Source organism: Homarus americanus, unplaced genomic scaffold (genome assembly GCF_018991925.1).
Source record: "Homarus americanus isolate GMGI-L3 unplaced genomic scaffold, GMGI_Hamer_2.0 scaffold41027, whole genome shotgun sequence".
In the NCBI taxonomy this organism is placed as follows: Eukaryota; Metazoa; Arthropoda; class Malacostraca; order Decapoda; family Nephropidae; genus Homarus; species Homarus americanus.
Window position 1 is genome coordinate 9,367,031 of NW_024745073.1, and position 17,567 is coordinate 9,384,597.

Sequence of the window (17,567 nt, forward strand, 5' to 3'; positions counted from 1 at the left end):
TAACCACCCCAACATATTTGAGTTAATGATTAAACTTACATTGATATTTATTGATATATTGTTTTCGTGTCTGCAGGAATATTGATGGTGATGATGGTGACGGTAGTGGTGGAAGTGGCGAGTTGCTGATGAAATGACGATAGTGATGGTGGTAAGTTGCTGTGATGGTGATGATGGTGACGGTAGTGGTGGTAGCGAGTTGCTGATGAAATGACGATAGTGATGGTGGTAAGTTGCTGTGATGGTGATGATGGTGACGGTAGTGGTGAGTAGCGAGTTGCTGATGAAATGACGATAGTGATGGTGGTAAGTTGTTGTGATGGTGATGATGGTGTTTATAACGATGGTGATTGGGAAAGGTGACGATGATGGTGATAGTCATGGTAATAAGTGATGTTGATAGGGATTGAGGTGATGATGATGATGATGGTGGTGATAGTGCTTGTGATGGTGACAGTAGTAGTGGTGATGGTAATGATTGTGATGGTGTAATTAATGGTTACCAAAATGATGCTCGACCTTTGATCCACACACACACACACACACACACACACCTCAAGGTGTCAGCCATTAACTCTGGATAATTAACACACCCATAAAATAATTAAGTTATTTTACTGAATGTTTTTCATGAACAACAGAACTTAATTACGTGTATATAAACACGATAAACCACATACCAAAATTAATTCGTGTGAAGATTGAGGTTTGTGAATTAATGACAAAATGAATTGAGATGCTATGTTTAGGTAGTGTGGTTGTTGCAGGCGAAGGTATAGAAGATATTCCTGAGACGATGTGGTGTGTCTCCCTCAGAACACCTGCTCCACCATCAGGTGTTGACTGTGTGTGTTGAGGAGGAACAACGTGTGGATGAAGAAGACTGCACGTGTTCCCGTCCTGTCATCCCAGAACACAGGAAAAGTAAACCAAAACGCACTACATATATACAGTATACTGTATAATTATAATGTAGATCCACAATGGAAACGTGGACAAGATAAATCTATAAAACCTCACAGGAAAGAAACACTGGAGCACCTTAGCTTTCGTCTTTATTCAAAACATCTTCAGAGGCAACTGGATCTACAGTAACACGGGTTCCACTAATCCACACGACCTCCACCGCAAACACAAGAAGATCTTATAAAAATGGGTGACATAACAACAGGTCAGGTCAACAACATGAGACCACTGATCATCACCCTACATCCACCTCTAATGCTTTCAAAGCATTATTAATCTTGGGTCACTGACAAATAAATTTATGCGACATATCAGTTTGCACTGACCATCACTAAGGCTTATAGAATTTACCGAATCAAACTTGCTTGAACCAGAAGCCTTTCTGTGACATGATGATTCATACACTTCTATACTGTGTCCCAATCCATGGGGTCATTGTTGTTCCTTATATGAACGAACAGTGCACTGCTCCAGATGCTGTTCTAATATTATACTTGTGTTGTTTTATTCTAAGTTGTAATGCTTTCCCAGTCTGACCTACACCACTTCCATTACAACTGAATGCAGTAAACAATTGCATTTCTTTCAAGGTGAGCTGATCTTAATTAACACACTAGTAATAGTTGTGTCACCACATCTCTATAAGCTCTTGTTTCGTTTACGGTGGAGGTGGTGTGTGGCTTAGTGGATCCCCTGACTCATGTTATGTAAGGTCACTCATTGTATATAAGCCTCTCTCAGTCCTGAAGATGTCTTGAATAAAGACTAACAAGCTAAGGTGCTCCAATGTTTCTTTTCCTGTGAAGTTCATTTGGTTACTCATACAACAAGGACATTATACTACATGACTCAATGATGTTATTTCTTTATATAAATCACACAATTATGATACAACAATAAGGATATAAAGTCAAGTTCCATAATTCTTTAGCGGCCCATAATTCTTCACTGTTGCTACCTGAACGTCTCTAGTTAGGTCGAGTCTCGGCACCAATATACCGCCATCTCTTCGCTATTTGTGTGCGTTGTATTAGTTAGTGGGGTGTTATTATTTTGATATACATAATTTATGGTTGACTAGTGTGTGATTATTTTTATTTTGTAGAATATTTTGTTTTGGTTTGTAACAATGTTGTGTGTGGGCGCGTGTGTGTGTGTGTGTGTGTGTGTGTGTGTGTGTGTGTCAGATATACTCATGTATGTGTCACTCTCCATGTATATACTATGTGATGGGGCCCACACAAGTTTATTTCAACTTTTCAGTGGTGAGGAAGAATTGTTTATTTTGGGGGTAAAATTTCTCAAGTTTTCTCGTGTCTGTGTTGAAGTTGAGGTTTTATACAAGTGATAAGGAACTGACTGCCTCACCACACCTTGACAAACTTACAAGAGTCTTCTCCACAGCTCAAGTTTTCCTCCTTGACTACAGTACTTTCCGTAATATATGAGTCCTAGCTTTTTTCTGCAGTGCTTCAAGTCTGTCTCTCTCTCTCTCTCTCTCTCTCTCTCTCTCTCTATGACCCTGCACATAGATCTGCTCCTTTGTTAAATCCAGTTTTTGTTTAGTTTCTTACTTTGTACAATATGTCGAGCATCTTCTGGGTAAATGATAAGACATTGAGAACGCGAGTATTTGGGGAAAGGAAGAATATAAAAAGTTAGTTTTTTCCACACGTGTTTGTGAGTAAGGGAGTAAGGCGGTGTTGCTGAAGACGCTGTCAGCTCGTCTGCACTCAGTTGAAACAAAATGACATCAATTTGCTTCTGTTCTCTATAGTTCTGGCTACACCTTATTTTCCTCAGTAAAAATTCTTTGTTTACACCACAATACTTGACAGGTGATATGTTTATCAGCTAAGGCTCATCAGTCGCTCTGGCACCTAACGTTAAACAACTGGTGAAACACACTCAGTACACTTGACTGACTGCGGCGAACAACATTCTTAAATGATTCCTTTATCTTGGGGAGGAGGATGGCCGAGACTCGTCGCCTTAATTAAATCATCTTGCCAGCAGTACTAAGTCTACGGTGTTGACATTCTGGACTGATCACATTAAGAATATTTCCACCTCCAACACTCGGTCATCACGGTTGTTAAATAATACGGACAGATGAATAGGTTAAAACTTCACAGATTTGTCCGTTTAGTAAGTTTAATGTCTTAGAGTGAACATTGGGTCAGAACAAGCGGAGTAACCCAACCAGGCGTATTTAATTTAAAAGTGAAGGAGAATAATGACCATGACGACACGATTAATTAACGTTCTTGTCTTGTGTATTTTGAAAATGTTGAATCTAATACCCAAAGATTCTTACCTTTATCCCCCTTCTCCCTTACCTTCCCTCTCCCATTCCCCTCTCCCCTTTACCCTCCTTCCTTCCCCCTCCCCTCACCCCCCTTACCCTCCTTCCCCTTTCCTCCTTACCTTCTCTTCCCCATCCCTTATCCTTCCCCTCCCCTTCCCCTCATCTCCCTTGCCCCTTACCCTTTTCCCCTTTTCCCCTTCCCCCACTTCCCCTGACTAAGAAAAGGGTGACCATACCAGTAGTGCTTCAGGGTTATCACATGCACCATTGTAACCACCAGCTGTGTGCTGATACCTAAGTCAGGTGGAGCCTCTGGGAAATGTTTGTGCCATAGCTTTTGTCTGTTACCTGTGTTCTTATAGCTTAAGTTGTAGTCTGTTAGCTGTGTCTTCACATAGCTTAGTTAGTCTGTTAGCTGTGTTCACATAGCTTAGGTTAGACTGATAGCTGTGTTCACAGCTTAGGTTAGTCTGTTAGTTGTGCCTGCTATAGTTTAGGTTAGACTGATAGCTGTGTTCACATAGCTAGGCTTATTCTGTTAGCTGTGTTCTCTTAGCTTGGTTGGTCTGTTACCTGTGTTCTCATAGTTAGGTTAGTTCATTAGCTGTGTTCACATAGCTAGGTTAGTTTATTAGCTGTGTTCACATAGCTTAGGTTAGTCTGTTAGCTGTGTTCACATAGCTTAGGTTAGACTGATAGCTGTGTTCACATAGCTTAGGCGACTGATAGCTGTGTTCACATAGCTTAGTTTAGTCTGTTAGCTGTATTCACATAGCTTAGGTTAGAATGATATGTGTTCTTATAGCTTAGTAAGACTGATAGCTGTGTTCTTATAGCTTAGGTAAGACTGATAGCTGTGTTCACATAGCTTAGTTTAGTCTGTTAGCTGTGTTCTCATAGCGACAGATCGGTGGCACACATTTTGACCTGTTTGAGCCTATGACCCGGTAAAAGCCCTCAATTAGCAGCAGCAGCGTATGCGTGATTATATATGAAATAATGAATATAATATAATATAATTTTATCAATATTTTATTATGTATATTTTATGTATAATTATAGAACATTTATAATACCGTAGATTTTACTAAATTATCGGGGTCTTTCAGAACTCATTTAATATAGATATATACTGTATATCTGTATATTATTTCAATGTATATTATTTATACTGAAGGTGAGTTTCCATATTTAATTCCCAGGTAAAGCTGTGTGTGTGTGTGTGTGTGTGTGTGTGTGTGTGTGTGTGTGTGTGTGTGTGTGTGTGTGTGTGTGTGTGCGCGTGTGTGGTATAAGTAATGAGCTTTCTGCCCTCATTCATGACTGTCCATTAACGATATTGACTCTATCACTCCCAGTACCTCCTCCCACCCCCAGCAACCCTCCTATCAACCCTCTCCCCCAGCAAGACCACAATTCATTCCACCCACCTAACCCTCGTACCTCTCTCCCTACTCCCACCAACCTCCCTATCAACCCCTCTCCTCCCCCAACAAGCCTCACAACCCCTTTCACCACACCTCTTCTTAACTCCCCACCCTCCCTCCTCAACCCCATACCATCTTAACTTCTAACATTCTTTTTCATCTGTTTTCGAATCGGTGGACAAGGGCACAATTATGATGTGGTATATCTCGACTTTAACAGCTTCTTCGACAAAGTCCCCACGAAAGACTATTAAGAAAAGTGGCATTAAAGGAGATATTCTAAAATGGATTAGGGCGTGGTTACAGGACAGGAAAACAGCGAGTGAGCACTAACGGCACTAAATCCGATTGGAGCAACGTCACTAGTGGAGTTCCGTAAGGCTCAGTACTGACCATTATTATTTATTATATACATAAACGACATAGATATCGGCGTAGACAGCAACATATGTAAATTTACTGATGACACTAAAATAGGACGTGAATTAAATCTGACGAGGACTCCGCAAAACTACAGGAAATTCTAAACAAATTTTTCGAATGGGTCTGAAAAATGGCAGATGAAATTCAACGTGGACAAATGTAAATTACTCAGTATAGGAGATGTAAACAGGAAACCAGATACCAGATGATTAATGATATTGAAATCCGACCGCGAAGATTTAGGAGTAATGATAAGTAGGAATCTTAAGCCAATCAACAATGTGTATTTGCTCGTAACAAGGCTAATAAAGTACTTGGGTTCATACAAAGGTGTTAGTTGCAAGACTAGCAGATCATCCTAAAACTATATTTTGCGCTTGTGAGACCTCACTTGGATTACGTAGTTCAATTCTGGTCACCGTATTACAGAATGGATATAGAATCATGGAAAGAATTCAGAGAATGACAAGACTAATCGGGCATTAGGAACCGTGAGTACAGAGACAGGTTAAAGCATCTTAAATTGCACTCCTCAGGGGCGTAGAGCGAGGGCGACCTGATAGAGGTGTATATAATGGAAGTCAGGGCTAAACAAGGGGACATTACAAAGGTACTCAAACTATTCAACCAGGAACGAACTCGTAACAATGGTTTTAAATTAGACAAATTCAGATTTAGGGCGCGAAATAGGTAAACATTGGTTTGGAAATGAGTAGTGGACGACTGGAACAAGTTACCAAATATCATCATTAACTTGAATACGCTGGGTAGCTTCAAACATAGGTTGGATGGATATATAGTGATAGTGGTTGGGTGTAAACAGGACTGCCCAGAATGGGCCAATAGGCCCGCTGCAGTTTCTCCATTCTTTGTTCTTATATCCTGCGACCCTCTCATTCCTCGTATCCATCTCTCTCCCTCCTATCCTCTTACCTCTAACCCTCCCCTCACCATCCCTCCCGTCCTTCACTCTCTCTCTCTCTCTCTCTTTTTTTTTTTTTTCTCTACACACACTGCAGCTACAATTAATAGTAATATAAGTGAGGTCTCTGACTTTATGGTCCATGCTGCTAGAAATAAACTAATTTATCTCTCAAAACCTAGCTTTTTCCTCCCGCATTACATTATGCACTTAAAATTTTCCCTCTGAAAAGATTTGATAACCAAACATATCATTTTTTTCTTGTTTCCTTTGAATTGATACAGTGGAACAATATTTATTTTGTCCTGTACGGGAAAGTTGCCGGAAAGAACAAATGTTTGGTTTGTTTTTTGTGGGGTGTGTGTTTCAACCGAGTTTTTAATAAAATAGTCTGGGGCACCTGTACAGTTGGGTGATGTGGCGGTAAAATAACTAGATCCATTATTATAAATTAATTTTTATTTAAATTAGTTCATTTGCCGCCACACCATCCCGTTAGTACTATTTCATTTAGAGTTAAACTTTCGGGTTTAGTGACACGGCATACGAGCATGTGTTGTTGTTGTTGTTTAGTGTTTAGAAGCGGCAGAGTTGTGTTGTGAGATGGAGGTGTAGTTTGGTAGATTTGCTGCTATTCTTGTTTGGAAGTTTGTACACGTCACGAGATAGTGACGATAATTGAGTTAATTGTAATAAAAATAATGAGGATTGTAATTTATATGAACAGTGAGAATAGTAATGATAATTGAGAGAGAAATTATTGGTAATGCAGGTAAAACCAATTCCCCACCTTCAACGCGCCCTCTCCCTACCCTGCCCTCCCTACCTACCCCTCCTGCCCTCCCTCCCTCTGCCCTCCCTCCTCCTCCCCTGCCCTCCCCTCCTACCCCTGCCCTCCCCTCCCCTGCCCCTCCCTCCCCTCCCTCCCCCACCCCTCCCCCCTCCCCCTGCCCCTGTCTCCTCCCTACCCCTGCCTCCTCTCCCTACCCCTGCCCCCTCCTACCCCTGCCCCTCCCCTCCTACCCCCTGCCCTCCCTCCTACCCCTGCCCTCCCCTCCTACCCCTGCCCCTCCCCTCCCTCCCACCCCTGTCCTCCCTCCACACCTGCCCTCCCCTCCTACCCTGCCTCCCCTCCTACCCCTCCCCTCCCCTCCTACCCCTGCCCCTCCCCTCCTACCCTGCCTCCCCCCTCCCTACCCCTCCCTCCCCTCCCTACCCCTACCCCTCCCCTCCCTACCCCTGCCCTCCCCTCCTACCCCTGCCCTCCCCTCCCTGCCCTGCCCTCCCTCCTACCCCTGCCCCTCCCCTCTACCCCTGCCCCTCCCCCTCCCTACCCCTGCCCCTCCCCCTCCCCTCCCCTCCCCACCCCTACCCCTCCCCTCCCCCCCTACCCCTCCCCTCCCTACCCCCTGCCCCTCCCCCTCTACCCCTCCCCTCCCCTCCCCCACCCCTCCCTCCCTACCCCCTGCCCCTCCCCTCCCTCCCCTCCCCTCCCCTCCCCCCTGCCCTCCCCTCCCCCCTCCCCACCTCCCCTCCCCTCCCTACCCTCCCCTCCCCTCCCCACCCCCTCCCCTCCCCACCCCTGCCCTCCCCTCCCCTACCCCTCCCCTCCCTCCCCCCCTGCCCCTCCCTCCCTACCCCTGCCTCCCCTCCCCACCCCTGCCCTCCCCTCCCCCTGCCCTCTTCTCCCTACCCCTGCCCCTCCCCTCCCCTACCCCTCCCTCCCTCCTACCCCTGCCCTCCTCCCCCCTACCCCTCCCTCCCTCCTGCCCTCCCCTCCCTACCCTGCCCTCCCCTCTCCCCTCTCCCCTCCTGCCCCCTGCCCTCCCTCCTACCCCCCGTCCACCCGTCCTCTCTCATGATTAACTTCAAACAAAGATGATGACCAAGATGGCGTCAAAATAGCACCGAGACTCGACCATACGGACATTCGAGAATCCAGCAGAAAGTTTCTCATTGATCAGCTTTTTTCTCTTTGCCAGAATTCACCTTTGGCGCCCTGGGGTCCTTGTCTTATGCTGAATAAATTTCAAGCAATTAAATCCTTTTTGTCTCCTAGTTTACATAAATTATAATAAAAACCGTGAAAGGAAAATATCCCAAGTTATTATTGTATTCATTACATCCCCTTACGCACCCGCAAGAGCCTTACTTCTGCCGTGGCATATTTAGTGCCAAGAATTTAATGAAAGCTGTATAAACTCTAACTCTTGAAAACTGTAAGCAGCATAAAAGTCGCTCAGGGACTTCCAGCAGCGAGTCATGAAGTGCAGCGGGCGTCGCTTCCAGTTGTATATACTTTGGCGGGCTGGAGATGGCGCGCGCTCATTGGTCCCTGCCAGCCAATGAGAATGGAAGAATTTTACACAGTGGGGCGCTTTAGTGTTATTATTTTCTTCGGGTAACGATAAGAGTCGGTGCCGGGGAGGTATGAAGACTTCTGTTGTGTTGAGAGCACCTTAATGTGGGCTCCAGATACCTGCAAGCTTTAAACTTTATCTGCGTTGGCTCTTTGCTCTGGCTCTGGCTCTAAAGTTAATGTTTACTAGTGCCTGGCTCTATCATGTTGTTGCTCTATGTTGATCTCGTTCGGATCACATGACGATTAACCATCAGCTTATTTCACCTGATGATTGAACAACCAAGCGGTAACCTACCCTCTTCAATACCAAACCTACCCTACACCTAACTAATGCAAACCCACCCTACCCTAACTAATGCAAACCTACTCCTACCTAACTAATAGAGCCTGCCCTACCCTAACCAACAAAACCTACCCTACCCTAACCAAGCAAACCTACCCCTACCCTAACCAAAGCAAACCACCCACCACCTAACCAAAGCAAGCTTACCCTACCCTAACTAAAGCAAACTTACCCTACCTAACCAAAGCAAACCTACCCTTACCCTAACCAAAGCAAACCTGCTCCTACCCTAACCAAAGCAAACTTACCTGCCCTAACCGAAAACCTACTCCTACCCCACCAAGCAAACCTACCCTGCAGCAACCAAAGCAGACCTACCCCTACCCTAACCAAAACAGAGCTTACCCCTTCCTAACCAAAGCAAATACTCTCTTACCCTGCCTAACCAAGCAATATACCCTAACCAATGCAAACCTACTTGTGCCCCTAGCTTCCAAAGCAAACTTGCCCTGCACTATTAAGCAAACCTGCCTAACCTCAGGCTTGCCTACCTATAGAAACCAGAATACCCTGCCTAACCAAAGCAAACTTACCTACCTAACCTAAGCAAACCTACCCTACCTTGAAAGCAAACCTGCCTAACCAATCAAACCTGCCTACTAACTGACAGACCTACCCTACACAAGCAAAGCAAACTTGCCCCTACCCTAACCAAGCAAACCTGCCTAACCAAGCAAACCTACCCCTACCTGCAAAGCAAACCTACCTACCTAACCAAGCAAACTTACCCTACCCCAACCAAAGCAAACTGCCTGCCTAACCAAAGCAAACCTACCCTAACCAAAGCAAACCCACCTTTACCTGACCAAAGCAAACTTACCTACCTAACCAGCAAACCCACCCTGCCCTGCCCTAACCAATCAAATACCTACCCAAAGCAAACCCACTTCCCCTAACCAAAGCAAACCTACCCTACCCCTAACCAAAACCATGCTTCCCTACCCTTACTAAAGCAGACCTACCTGCCTATTAAACAAACTTGCCAGCCTATTCAGCAGAGCCAGCCTACCCCAACCAAGCAAACCCACCCTAACCCAAACAAACCTGCTCTACTAACCAAAGCAAACCTCCCCTACTAGCAAAGCAAACCTACCTAACCAAAGCAAACCTATACCCTAACCAAAGCAAGCTTACCCTACCCTAACCAAAGCAAACTGCCCTGCCTACCCTGCCTCCTAACCCAAGCAAACCTACTAACCAATGCAAACCTACCCACCCTAACCAAGCAAACTTACCCTACCTATAAAGCAAACCTACCCTAACCAAAGCAAACCTACCTACCCTAACCAAAGCAAACTCCCCTCCTACTACAACAAATGCAGTAAACCTACCTTACCCTAACCAAAGCAAACCCTCCCTAAGCTTGCCCTACCTAAGCATCCCTCTAACCAAAGCATGCCCCTACCCTAAAGCAAGCAAATCTACCTAACCAGCAAATTACCCTAACCAAAGCAAACCTACCCTACTAACCAAAGCAAACCTCCACTACCTAACCAAAGCAAACTTACCCTAACCAAAGCAAACCTACCCTAACCAAGCAAACCTACCCTACTCCTAACCAAAGCAAACCTACCTACCCTAACAAAGCAAACTTACCTTACCTAACCAAGCAAACCTGCCCTACCTAACCAAAGCAAACCTACCTAACCAAAGCAAACCACCTACCCCTACCTGCCAAGCAATTTACCCTACTCCTAACCAAAGCAAACCTCCCCTACCTAACCCTAGCAAAGTACCTACCCTACCCAGCAAACCTACCCTACCCTAACCAAAGCAAACCTACCCTCCCACCCTAACCAAAGCAAACTTATCCTACCTAACCAAAGCAAACCTCACCTCTAACCAAGTAAACTTGCCTACCCCTAACCAAAGCAAACTCCCTACCCTAACCAAAGCATCCTCCTAATAAAACAAACCTCCTACCCTAACCAAAGCCCAATTACCCTATTAAACAAAACCTCCTCTAACCAAAGCAAACATTCTACCTAACCAAAGCAAACCTACCTCTCCTCCCTACACCTAACCAAGCAAACCTACCTAACCAATGCAAACCTACCTTACCCTAACCAAAGCAAATACCCTACCCTAACCAAAGCAAACCTACCTAACCCAAAGCAAACCTACCCCTACCTACCTAACCAAAGCAACCTACCTACCCTAACCTAAAGCAAACTTACCTACACTCCTACCCCTACCTAATTCTACCCTTCCCCAGGTATAGTTAAGGTATATAATCATCAGTTGAAATAGCTGTACGGGTATACCTAATCGTCCTGTCATATTGTTTCTTTTTACCAATACAATAAGAAGACTCAGACATTTTTGGCACCAAATTGTTTTATTCGCCAACGTGTGTTAAAATGGGGTGTGTTTGTGGCGGAGATTGTAGAATTAACGATGATGGCAGTATAGGAGAGCAGCTTTTGTCCATCACGGAGGACGCTTGTAAAAATGTCTTTGTGTTTGCTTGTAAAGGTAGGCGGGAAGAGAGACCGCCTTTGTGTATGGCAGGACACTGTGTTATTGTTAATGGTGTTCTTATTCGTCTTATTATTAATATTATTTGTGTTGGTATTTATTATTGTGGTTTTATGGTTATTATTGTGGTTATTATCGTTATTATGGTTATTGTGGTTATTACTGTAGTTTTTATTATGTTTTACACCTAAAGTGTTACTGTACAATCACTTTACAATCGTTTACCCTCAAACTAAATATATGAGCACTGCAAAATGTTCTCAGGTGCATATTTCACCACAGGTTCATATATGTATACTAATAATTATTATCTACGACTATAGATGTCCAAATATGTCTGTTGCTGCATATATCATTCATTATAACACGTGTTCTTTCATATCACGTGTGACTTATTTACGTGTTTTGTCACCATAGTCAGGTGTGTGTATGGATGACGTGTTGTTATTATTGTATTTTCCTTAACTACCTGATCACTTGGTTCGAGCGTTTGAGTATGTTTGTCATCCTTCTCAACTGTGTGACGCTGGGCATGTACCGGCCCTGTGTCGACGAGATCTGTGACACCAACCGCTGCAAGATACTCCAGGTGGGTACTGTCCGGTCATATTGGGTACTGGTGGGTGGTACTGTCCAGCCCTTGCTGGGTACGTGCCACCCCATATTAAATTAAGTATAGGGCTCGTTGTTTAATGATGTCCAAGTGTGCCTTTGGTGACGTCACACCTCAAGCGAGTTCAGTATTATTTCTTCAACGGAATTAATGATGAAACCTTACCGGGGAAAAACATATCTTAAGTTTATATCAAATGAAAGTACCAGCAATAACAACAAAAGTATAGAATTAAAGTGATAGAGTGAAGTTTGGACATGATAGTAAGGGTCATTTGTAATCTGAGTATGACCAAGGTTTGAGGTGATCTGGGTCAACAGAGGTTACGAGATGAGATAATGGCCTCGTTATAGTTATCTGTGCGGTGAGTGGGTGATGGTAGCTCGCCTTGCTGAATAGTGGTCATATATCCTAAAAACAACAGTACAATAGTTAATGGTGTAACTCGGTAACAACCAAAGTACTTAATGGTGTATCTTACTTTGACCTGCCTTAAATTAATCGATTGTTATGACTTTAATATAGAAACAAAAGCTGAAATTTGAGGTTTTTAGTGGAAAGTTTGTACTGTAAGTGTAGGTGGCCGACCATCTGTTGTGTGTGTGTGTGTGTGTGTGTGTGTGTGTGTGTGTTGTGGTGAGACTTACCACCTCTGTTCTCCCCACCGCTACTACAGATGTTCGACGACGCCATCTTCCTTCTTCGCGGTGGAGATGGTGATCAGATGGTGGCCATGGAATGGTCGGGCAAGGGCGCCTATATGGCAGACTCCTGGAACAGACTCGACCTCTTCATCGTCGTCGCCGGGTGAGTTTTTGTCTATCTGTGTTTATTTTATCTCTTATTATGTATAAAGGATTCTGTCTGTCTTGCTCGTGTCGTGAAGAACGCCGCCAGGCAGGTCAGGCGAAGGAACGACAGACACTACTGTTGATTGCTCTCTCTCTCTCTCTCTCTCTCTCTCTCTCTCTCTCTCTCTCTCTCTCCAGGCTAAGTTACGCCACAGATAACAGAGCCAGCGTAGGGGTTGGGTCGGCCAACCAACATAATAGCCGACGTGGTGACAGCCGTAAATATTCAAGGCTCCACCAGCAACCCCATGTATGTAGATTGTCCAAATACAAAATTCTGAATATATTTCCTACAGCGCCACACAAATAAGAGTTTAATAACAGCGCGTATAGTATTACTTGTTCGTATATTTTGTATAGGAATTTACGATATTAATATTTCCCAACTTGCTGAGTTACGTGTGGCTTAAGAATAAAAGACAGAGATTGAATATTTTTTTTGGTATTTCATCTTTAGTGTAGCTCTTTAGTGTGTGTGTGTGTGTGTGTGTGTGTGTGTGTGTGTGTGTGTGTGTGTGTGTGTGTGTGTGTGTGTGTGTGTGTGTGTGTAAAAGTATTTGTCCGAGGAAGAATCAATTTGTTTGTGGATTGGAAAATCGTATGATGGAATAGATAGGAAAACAACGTGTGTGTGTGGGGAATGGAGCGAGGAATGGTTGAATATTGGCCCTTTGTATACGAGGAGGGGGGGATGTGCTCTGAAAGGAGGATCACGATAAGATAATATACTGTGTAATGCCCATGCAGGTCTTCAGTATTGTCAGGCTGTGGGTAATAATAAGAGAAACGGAAGCAAGTTTAACTGAAAGCATTACAGCAGATGATGACACTATTCTTGTGGCAGTCCAGAAGGAGTAAATTAGTACTGAATGTGAACAAAGGATAAGGACGGCGGGTCGTGTTAGGGGTGGATGTGTCATTATCAGAGCATACTCAGCAAATTGTACCACCGTGTGATGGTTTTACCTGATGCTGCCTCTATAGTCGTGGAGTAATGTGGTGGACACTATTTACATCCAGGTTAGCTTTTTCATTTACATTTTATTCATACCGGTTAATTAAAGAACATTTACACCTATTGATTTGAAGATAGTGTCAACAAATAACTGGGCAGTGTAGAGATAAATGAGGGGCGCGACTATAAACTGTATGTGAACCGCTACACACTATTGACGCCCGACCTGCCTGTCTGCCTGCCTGCCTTTCACCTGCCTGCTACGTGACGTAACAACCTGCACACCATGAATTCCTACCCAGATAAAACTCGGTGACTAAATGACATAGCCATTAGAGGAGGAAGGGTGGGGGGGATCTTGTGTACAATGAGAGTTGTGTGTGTGTGTGTGTGTGTGACACTGATCATCGGCTCGTCGGCGTAGGCCCTCACTTCATGTCGCCTCAAAATGGTGAAGCGGCAATCGTCCGGAAAGGTCTTAACACTAAGCGTCTGGAGGATCTAGCGGTAGCATTATGCTTTCAGAGACAGCTCGAACGTGGACTGATAAACAACCCGACAACAAACAACCCCAAATCCCAGTGCCGAATGGGTTATTCTCGACTCTGTCGCGGCAAAAACCTGCAGAAGAATCTCGGCCAGATCGAAAGAATACACCAGGACTGGTTTGATGAAAATGACCCGGCAATCAATGTACTCGTCGATGATAAACGTGCTGTGCTAACTGACTGGTGGAACAACCTCAGTCTCAGACCGGCTGATACCTTCCGCAAGAAAGCGGCTGCTCAGCAGGAACTTCTCCAATCTTAAAGCGGCTGGTGTAAAACTAAAGCATGTGAAACAAAAAAATTTGGCCACCAAATTCATCACCATAGCGAGGCAATTCCTGAAGCCGAACGGCGGTGTCCTGCACAATGGCACCCAGCCTGAGTTCTTCCCCATCCAAAGCAGGAGTTAAACAGGGGTGTGCTGGCACAACTCTCTTTTCCATTTTTCTTGGCTGCCTTCCTTACTCGTGCCAGCGCCAATCTCCCCCGGCAGGGTGGACATCAGTACCGGTTGAAGGGTCTTTTTCAATATAAAGATGACTCCAGGCACGAACAAGGTGTCGGCAGCTTCCATTACTGAACTTCGGTATGCAGACGACCTCACCCTTGTAGCTCACACTGAATGCGACCTACAAGAGATCCTGAACACCTATGCAGATGCGTATGCACACTTCGGCTTTGAGGGTGAATGTGCGTAAAACTCAGGTTCCCTTTCAGCCTGCTGGTTCAGCCACACCACCATCCAACCAGCTTAATGGTACTACCCTCTAATGTTACCCACTTTCGGTATCTCGGCTCCACCTGTCCAACATCACAGACATCAATGAAGGAATTCAGCATCAGATCAGATGAGCATCTCAAGCCTTTGGCGAACTCGAAGCCGTGTCTTCAGCTGTAGGGAGCTGAAATTATCTACAAAGGTGCACATATCGAGCAGTGGTCCTCCCCACCATGCTATATGGCAGTGAGACATGGGTCACATACAGGGAGGCACCTCAAGGCACTTTTAAACTTTCACCAACAGCATGCGTTCCATCCTCCGAGTTTGCTGGGAAGACTAAAAATGCCAGTATTCTTACTGACACCAGCTGTAGAAGCATCGAGACTACCATTATCCATGAACACTTCACCGTTGGACTGGCCATGTTTCCGCATGGACTGATAAGTAGACCAAAGCAGCATAACAGTCACCTAACGAATAGTTAACGAAACGCCGGTGAGCAACTGTGTGTGTGTGTGTGTGTGTGTGTGTGTGTGTGTGTGTTATACTTTTCTCTTTCACATTTCCTCACCTAAAACCTCGCTCCTACCCTTCCCCCCCTCCCACCCATCCTCACCCCTCCCCCTCCCACCCCATCCCTCACCCCTCCCCCCCTCCCCACCCCATCCCTCACCCCTTCCTCCCTCCCACCCCATCCCTCACCCTCCCCTCCCACCCCATCCTCACCTCCCCCCCTCCCACCCCATCCCTCACCCTTACCCCCTCCCCACCCCATCCCTCACCCCTTCCCCTCCCCACCCCCATCCCTCCACCCTCCCCCCTCCCCACCCCATCCCTCACCCCTCCCCCCCTCACACCCCATCCCTCACCCCCTAAATTCCTCACCCTTACCTCCACCACCCCTTCACCCCTGGCTGCTCAACCTAATAAAAATTAAACCCCTAAACTGAGGTGGAATTGAGGTGCCACTAATAGGTGACAGGTCTTATTTAGTGCAGTCTCTCCCGAAGCCTATTGCACCAAATTACCAACACTACCACCACTGCTACCACCATACCAACACTACCACCACTGCTGCCACCATACCAACACTGCCACCATTGCTAACACCATGCCAACACTACCACCACCACTGCTGCCATTGCCAACACTACCACCACTGCTACCACCATTACCAACACTACCACCACTGCTACTACCATTATAACACTACCACCACCACTGCTCACCGTTACCAGCACTACCACCACTGCTGCCACCATTACCAACACTACCACAACTGCTACCACCATTACCAACACTACCACCACTGCTGCCACCATTACCAACACTACCACTGCTACCGTACCAACACTACCACTGCTGCCACCAATTACCAACCCCACCACGCATTACCAACTACCACCACTGCTACCACATTACCAACACTACCACCATTACCAACACTACCACCACTTCCACCATTGCCAACACTACCACTGATGCCACCATTACCAGCACTACCATTGCTACCACCATTGCCAACACTACCTCCGTTTGGAATAAATTGCCAACATTACCACCACTGCTGCCACCATTACCAACACTACCACCATTGCTGCCACCATTACCAACACTACCACCTCCGTTGAGCCATTACCAGCATTACCAACACCGCTACTGCCATTACCAGCACTACCACCACTCATGCTACCATTACCAACACTACCACCACTGCTACCATTGCCAGCACTACCACCACTGCTACTGCCATTACCAGCACACCACCACCCCTACTTATGTTGCCAACACTACCACCATGCTTTCACTACCGTACCAACACTACCACCACTGCTACCGTTACCAGCGCTACCCACCACCCCTGCGTGTTGCCAACACTACCACCACTGCTACTACCATTACCAACACCTACCACTGCTGCTACCATTGCCAACACTACCACCCTGCTTATGTTGCCAACATAACCACCACTGCTACTGTTGCCAGCACAACCACCACCCCTGCTTATGTTGCCAACACTACCACCACTGCTACTGCCATTACCAACACTACCACCACTGCTGCTACCATTGCCAACACTGCCACCACCCCTACTTATGTTGCCAACACTACCAACACTGCTGCTACCATTGCCAGCAGCGCACCGCACTGCTACCATTACCAGCACTACCACCACTGCTGCTACCATTACCAACGCTACCACCACTGCTACTACCATTACCAACGCTACCACCACTGCTGCTACCATACCAGCACTACCACCACTGCTGCTACCATTACCAACGCTACCACCACTGCTGCACTACCATTGCCAACACTAGCGCCAACACTATTGCTGCTGCCACTAGTATCAATACTACCACCGTTACCAACACTACTGCAAGTCACTACTACCATCACCATCATCATTACCACCACTACCACCCGCCACCACTACCAGCGTACCATCACACCGTACCAATGCTACCACCACTGCTGCCCATCATTGCTACCAGCACACTACTACCACCACCACCACCATCATTACCTGGTTCTACTGCTACTACTACCACCGTGCATTTTACCACTACCTACTATTACCATTACCAATGCTACCACCACCACCACCACCACTACTACTATTGCCAGTTCTGCCACCACCACCACCATC

The 17,567-nt window shown here is 45.8% G+C and overlaps 1 protein-coding gene across 6 annotated transcripts in view; it reads left to right on the top strand.

Moving 5' to 3' along the window:
* The first annotated feature begins 11,711 nt into the window (after positions 1-11,711).
* The window catches only part of LOC121878323 (voltage-dependent T-type calcium channel subunit alpha-1G-like), a 170,252-nt gene continuing 164,396 nt past the window's right edge, over positions 11,712-17,567 (top strand). For 5 of the 6 annotated variants that reach the window (XM_042384448.1, XM_042384447.1, XM_042384449.1 and 2 more), the window contains exon 1: positions 12,545-12,649. In XM_042384448.1, coding sequence (XP_042240382.1) covers positions 12,567-12,649 — 83 coding nt within the window. In that variant the 5' untranslated portion in view covers positions 12,545-12,566. Of the gene's footprint in view, positions 11,819-12,518; positions 12,650-17,567 lie in introns of those variants that run through there. The other variant, XM_042384452.1, reaches the window with a different exon arrangement.